The 7,593-nt window shown below is 35.9% G+C and overlaps 1 protein-coding gene across 1 annotated transcript; it reads right to left on the bottom strand.

Annotated features, from left to right (window-relative positions):
* Positions 1 to 3,385: 3,385 nt before the first annotated feature.
* LOC107506517 (olfactory receptor 11G2-like) lies at positions 3,386 to 4,357 on the bottom strand. Its single transcript, XM_036239537.1, is given in 1 exon segment — positions 3,386 to 4,357. A coding segment is annotated over 1 exon segment (972 nt).
* Between the last annotated feature and the right edge of the window lie 3,236 nt (positions 4,358 to 7,593).

Below are 7,593 nucleotides of genomic sequence, written 5' to 3'. Positions count from 1 at the left end.
TCTGGAGGTTATATTACTCCACAATTGACTTTAATGTCTTAGGCTTGTTTCTTGTTTTGAGTTCTTGTGCTATTTTAAAAGGCTGGGTTTTCTTTTGAATAACCTATCTTAGGCATTCTGATACTGCTAAGACAATGGCTTTTTAAACTTTTTTGACCACAACCCATGGAAATTCGTTTTACATTGTTCCCAGTACACGCATACATATATGATTGAAACAGAAGTGTCTTAGAACAATACCACCCTTATCACAAATGATACATTACTATTCCCTTCCCTTCCCTTCCTTCTCTTCTCTTCCCTTCCCTTCCCTTCCCTTCCCTTCCCTTCCCTTCCCTTCCCTTCCCTTCCCTTCCCTTCCCTTCCCTTCCCTTCCCTTCCCTTCTCTTCTCTTCTCTTCTCTTCTCTTCTCTTCTCTTTTCTTCTCTTCTCTTCTCTTCTGTGTTGTTCTGTTCTCTTCTGTTCTGTTTTATTCCATTACATTTCTAATTACATTTCTAAGGACACATCTCATAAAGCAGCAAGATGAATGACTGGCTGGGTGATATTATTTCCTCTTGGTAGGGTGACAATATTTATGGTCTCTATAATTCAACTGACTCTTTTCTAATCACCAGACTGAAAGAGGTTATATATTCCTTGGGGGGAGATGGTTAAATTATTTGCAGACATGGTTCTGAAAACAGTATTCACAGAAAACTAGGACTCAAACAGCTTTTTTGCTTTAGCAATTTCTCTTCCAAATTGTTTTCTTCACCATTGAACTCATAAGTTCCCTTTTATACTGAAACACTATTTGCTCAATATTATTCTGATCAACGTTAGAACAGCTTATTACTATTCAAATTTAGTTATACCAGTTGTTTATAGGACCATCATTATGAAAACAAACAAAACTTATAGACACAGACAACAGTTTAATGTTTACCAGAGGGAATAAAGGGGAGGGGGAGGTAGATAAGGGTAAAGGGGGTCAAACATAAGGCAACAAAAGGAGATTGACTTTGGGTAGTGAACTCACAGTGCAATATACAGGTGAGTATTATTGAATTGTACACTGGAAAATCTATATAATTTTATTAACCAATGTCACCTCAATATATTGAATTCTTTAAAAAAATCATTAAAATCAAAAAGTGATTTCAAGCGGTTAGTCAACAAACAATTCTCAGTCCTATTGGCCTCTAATCAGATTTATAAAAATGATAGGTTCTTGGAAGTTTGTATGCTTTTCTTCTTTGACTTTTTCGTACTTGGCAAAGGTCAATGTTATCAATTGTTTCAGTTTCTTTATATCTAAGGTAATTAGAGAAACTCTCCAGATCCCTGTATGGCAGGAACTGCTATTGCCCACCCTAGTGTATCCCATTTTTCCTTAGTAAAAGAATCCTGATTTTGTTCAGAGTAGCAATAAGTCCAGCTGAAAATTCTGGCTTCTTCAGCTTGTCTCTAGCTTGGTCATGCGTGTCATAGTTCTGGCCAACAGGACATGAATTGAGGGTTTTGGGGAAGGCTTTTGCTTTCCTGAAATATGAACTACTACTTCATGCTCTTCCACCCTGGAACAGGGAAATAACTGGACATTTAGCAACTATCTTGCAACCACAAGGTAATAAACATGAGGATAAAGATCTACAAGCTAAATATCACAGATCCAGAACAGAGCAGTGGCTATGGATAGGCCACTTGTAGATTTCTTGTTATGTGAAGAAAATAAAAATATATATTATATTTATATTTACATATATAAATATTTATATTTATATAAATATATAAACATTATATTTATGTAAATATATAAACATATTCTATTTATATTATATATAAATATGTTTAGTTGTTTTAGACTTTAATTTTTAGAGCAGTTATTTTAGGTTTATGATGATTCCTCATATGCCACCTAACCCCACACGTGTGTAGCCTCCCTCATTATCAACATCCCCCCCAGAATAGTACATTTGTTATCACTGATGAACCACATTGACACATTATCATCACCTAGAGTCCATAGTTTACTTTAGGGTTCACTCTTGGTGCTGTATATTCATTCTACAGTTTGAACAAATTTATAATGATAAATATCCACACCAAAAAAAGAAAAAGAAAGAAAAAGATTTTGGGATTCCGCCTACCAAATATGTGTGTGTGTGTGTGTGTGTGTGTGTGTGTGTGTGTGTGTGTAAGTGGAGTGGAAATAAGTGTAGGGACTGATGGAAAGGAGGTTTAAAAAGATAATTTGACACGGGAGCTATCAGAGACAGGAAGGCTACTTATGAAGTTATTATGCCTTCACAGGTATAATGGAGTGCTAATACCTGGACAAAAATGATAAGTAAAGATGACAAAGGATAACAAGGGAGATGTCACAGAATTTAATAACATTAGTATTGGATATGAGAAAATGAGGAATTGTAAACATTAAGATTTTAAGTTCAGGTGATGAGTGGAGCCATTGGAAAATAAGGATGGCTAGAGCTAATTTAAAAGGTGATTAACAAATTTAGGATTAAATATATGAATTTGAAGTGACTTTTCATCTAAAAGCAGAAAGTTGCAGATGTTTGACTAAGGTTTAGAAATAAAGTTAGTGCTAGAGTTATCCCAGAAGAAAGTTTTAGCCTGAGGTTTCCTCATGAAGTGTAATACTGTAATTAAATTACTATTCTAGAAAATAAATTAGAGAGTAGAAATTACCCCTGAGGTACTTATATCCAAAATTTTACAGAGAAGTACATGAAAATAAGTTCACCTTGGACCTAGATAGTAGTGACCTCACAAAGTCTATAGTTCTTTGGTTAACTAAACTTCATGTGTCTGAATATGAAAGATTCAGACCTACTTCCTAAAGCGACAGCATTAGCAAAATGTGGAGACCCAATCAAGCCAATGTAACCTCACCGAAGACCCTTGTTGGTTCCCAAAAGTATACTTGGAATTATGGAATATACAAAAGTAGTGCTTAAATTTGTCTCTGATATTGAAGGTTGTTTTATTTTTTAAATCTGGTTACCTGAAAGGTTGTTGGTTAACCATTTGGGTTTGTAATACATTTAACATTTGTTATGGTCTAGAAAAGTACAACTGGCTTTGAGGAAGGCAGAATGTGAGAATATTGAAATACAACAATGTAATAAAAACCAAAAGAGAAACTAGAAACTCAATTATAGAGAACTACATGAAAATCTTAAGTTGGATTTCAAAATAAAGACGTCTATCTAAGGTACCGTTATATCTGGAACAAGAGAGTAATAACTTCCTAAGATGTAAATCATAAGTCAAATGAATTTTTTAAAATTATCTTTCTAATACATGAAAATAAAATCAAGGGGGAAAAATGTGATGTCTCATGAGCTTCCATTCTCCTAAACATTAACAGTGCATTATATTAAATTTGACTTTTGAAGCCTTTAGAGATTTTTCACAACACATTCAGAATTTTCTTTAGTGCATCCTTCATATCTTTGTTTTGGAAGTTGTAGATAAATGGGTTGAAGAGTGGGGTTGCCAATGCATAGAACAAAGTCACAAATTTCTGCATGCCAGGATAGTCCGCAGAACCTGGGCTAATGTACATCACCATGACCGACCCATAGAACAGAGACACCACAGCAAGGTGGGATGCACAAGTAGAGAAAGCCTTATGCCTTCCTGAACCAGAAGGTACATGTAGCACCACATTTAGGACACAGGAGTAAGTGCCAAGGATGTACAGGAAAGTGAGAAAGATGATGATGGAGCTAATGATACCACAGATGAGAGTGATTCCAGATACTGGAGCACAGGACAATGCCAGCAAAGGTGCCAGATCACAGAGAAAATGGTCAATGATGTTTGGACCACAAAAGGGTACCTGAGATATTAAACTCAAGGGAGTCAGTAACCAGAGAAAGCCACCAGCCCAGCAGAAGACTACTAACCTAGCACACAGGCGATAGGTCATGATAGCAGGATAGTGCAAAGGTCTACAAATGGCAAGAAATCGATCAAAAGACATTACTGACAGAAGTAAGCCCTCGGCGGCACACATGGAGAAAAAGAAGTAAAACTGGAGCAGGCAACCAGCATAGGAGATGCTCTTGGTCTGGGAGATGATATTAGCCAACATTTTGGGCACATCAGAACTGACATAGCAGATCTCTAGGAAGGAGAAGTTAGCTAGGAGGATGTACATGGGGGTGTGGAGTTTCCTGCTTGACCACACAGCACAGATGATGGATGTGTTTCCCAGGAGGGTCAGAATGTAAATGAAGGAGAAGAGCACAAAGAGGAGGATCTGGATGTCTCTGTGACAGGGAAAGCCCAGGAGAATGAACTCACTCACAAACCCAGAGATATTAGTAGGCTCCAGGGTCCTCATTAGTCTGACCTGTGGAAGGGACAGAGACAGTAAGAGACACAGAAATATTTACTCTATTTTTTTCTTCCTGATGAAGAAATATGCTTATTTTCCTCATTTGGGATTTGTGTTATTACTCTCTTCCTTTAAGAAGATAAGTTGTTTTTTATTTTTTGTCTCCTTTCCTCCTGCATTTACTCAATAAACATTTATTTTGCACATATTATTGCCAAGCACTGATCTAGGACATAGGAAAAGAACAATAAATAAAAAAGCAGAATTTCTACTCTTTGTAGCTCATGTCAAATATCTTTTGTTCAAAGCAACTTCAAACAGTACATTCCTAGCTCTAGAATTTTTATCTAGAGGGAGCTTAGGAGCTTAAATTTGATTGAAAGAAATTTAAGGAGATTTATCTTGGAACCTCATTTGACTAGCAAGGAAACTATTTTTACTTAGATTGTGTGTTTATCTGTGAAAATTTCATGGGGAGTTGATACAGAATATGGAGTGAATGTTAGTATCCCTCCACCCATATGGTGGTGCTACCACTGACACGGTAAGAACAGAGTATGACAAATCAAAACAAAATGTTGTCATGTGAGACATGAAGACTACACACAGTTGGAAAAAATAATAAAAGACTTTTGAGAGGGAATAGGACTTTGGCAAAAGACAGAATTTTCCAAGGGTCAATGATAGAGGCAGAACTTAAATAGTATATGATAATAATACGAAAAGATTTGGATATAAGACATTATGTTTAAAGAAGAGTCCCAAAGAGTAAAAGTCAGAGTACTTGTAAAAGAATTGTGAGAAATATGATGTAAAGATGGGGCCATGTCACAGGGATCTCTCACTGCCAGTCTGACTAGTTCAGGCTTAACTTGCTAGTCTATGGAAAACAACAAGAGCTGGTTAAGTAGAAGAGTAAAATGATCAAAATTTTATCAAAGCTGTATTTGCGAGAGAATTTGTCAGACAATTACAGGGTAATGAAATTAGCGGGAAACTACTGGAAAGCTATTTCAGTAGTCCTAGGAAAAAGCATAAAGAGCCTAACCTAGGGCAATGTATAAACAAAAAGATACCAGGGATGGATTGATGAGATGTGTAGAAACCTAATCTCCTGGGTCCTGAAAACCAGCAGAGGTAATTAAATGCTGCTCAAGAAGCAGAGGAGAAAGATATAGAAAAGAGAGGCCTCACTTTCCATTTGCCACAGTCATACTCTTTAGCTCTCTTATGATTGATTATCTTCTCACCTAGGATCACTCAAAGGGGAGAGCCACTCTCAGCCAATAGTCCCATTCTAAGGGCTTTTCTGTTCCTGTAAGTCAACATACTGAAGAGTAGGTTCCTTTGCCTTTGGGTATCTCTTAGACTCCACTTGATTCCCTAATCTCCTATTTTCTTTTGACTGGAATCTCAAGTATTATATTTCATTAAATAAATTAGCTTCTATTTACCAAGTTTTCCTCTCCTACAAGTCACACACAATGGGTATTGATTTGCTCTGCTGTCATCTTTGTGAAGGAGAATACTAAACAAGAGAGTCATCTAAATTATTGCCAAAGTCTTAAAGAAAAAATTTTTCCATTTTCCTGTCAGCTAAGAATACAATTCTTTTGAAGATGACCTGCAAAGACAAAATGATAATTTGACAAAGAACATTTCCTTAATTGCATGTCTAATTAGGTTTATATAATAGAAACAGTGTTTTTAAAGAAAAATAATTATGAAAATTTATTACTTTTTTATATTAATACATAAGACAAAATGGACATTCAGACATAGAAAAGAAGTTACTGTTCCACGTGCCCATACATACTTATCTAATGCAGTCCAGGAGTCTGAGATATCATCTTTGGTAAAACACCTTTTGGTTACTTTCCTCACAAGGATCCCTTTCAGATTTTACTCAGAAAACAGAACATGCCACAGATCTCTCCATTTCCCATTACTTATCCCTTCCAGACTCTGAAGCCTGTCCCTGGAGATCTCAACCCCAGGAGCAATGAAGCTAATTAACATGCATCATACACACTTGAGTATATTTCATCTTCTTCGGTGATTATCATATGAAATGTGACATCAGATCAAAACTATATGAATGTGCACATAATCATATATATACACACACTCAAATATAGGCACATGCATGCACATGCATACACATTCCAGCTTAACACAGTATTCTTCCCTCCAGAGTTGCATCTCCTATCGTCCACTATATTCAGAATTAACTTATTCTTAGACATAGACAGAGCTACCTATCTCCATTGTTTACAGACGTCTTACCTCTACATATAGATCAAACAGGATATGTATTGGTCAATCGAGAAGTTAAGACATTGTGTGACAGAGACAAACCCATTTTCTCTTCAAAACTACATTTTTTCTAAGCCTTTCTTGCAGTTAGATGCACTCATGCAACTAAGTTGTAGTCAGTAGAATGTAATTAAAACTGATATGCAACACTCTGTGCCATACTCATGCATGATCCTTGATGATCTTTGGTGTGATCGAGCATGTTGACCCTGGGAGCCAAGTTTTGAAGATGACGAAGGCAAAGATGGAAAAAACCTGAGTTCCAATATCATCATTTAAAGAACAATCACCTGTCAATCAGGAACATCCATTTGGATATTAAGTGAAGAGCAAATAAATGTCTTATGTCTTTCATATTTCATCCACTGAAAAAGATTCTTGTTCAGAGAAAAATAATGTGACTAATTGAATCAAATATTTACATTTTGATAAATGCATTAAAAAAAACAATCTGGGTGACTATATCAAAATTTATATATTTTCAGGCTTATTCCCTTCAATTTTCTAATTCTAAAACAGCAGAGAGAAATTAAGGAAACAATGTTTATGAAGAACAAATCCTGAGAAATGACAATTTTGAGTCATGGAGTGAGTGCATTTGAAATTTTAGTCAGTGTGGCTACATTTCCCTCCAAAGAGTTTTCAGAGCTTTCTTCATTACTGTTACTTTTATTTTTATCCTTAGCATCAAGGCCAAGCTTTTCATACTGTACTGCTGGCCTAGCTCTTCCAATGAGACTCATAAATGAATATAGCACACGATCTTACACCTCCATTATGATAATATATGTCAGTGTCAATTGAGAGAATGTGGAACAAATCCTTAAGTTTAAGACTCTCTTTTCATCCAAGGTGACACAATGCCTACCTTTCCAACCTACAATCTACATCCTCAAGAACACAAAACTTAATGAACACAGTAAATA

The sequence above is a fragment of the Rousettus aegyptiacus genome, unplaced genomic scaffold, assembly GCF_014176215.1.
Source record: "Rousettus aegyptiacus isolate mRouAeg1 unplaced genomic scaffold, mRouAeg1.p scaffold_m13_p_3, whole genome shotgun sequence".
Taxonomy (NCBI): Eukaryota; Metazoa; Chordata; class Mammalia; order Chiroptera; family Pteropodidae; genus Rousettus; species Rousettus aegyptiacus.
The sequence above is the reverse complement of the archived record's forward strand: the minus strand, read 5'-3'. Positions and strand labels throughout refer to the sequence as shown.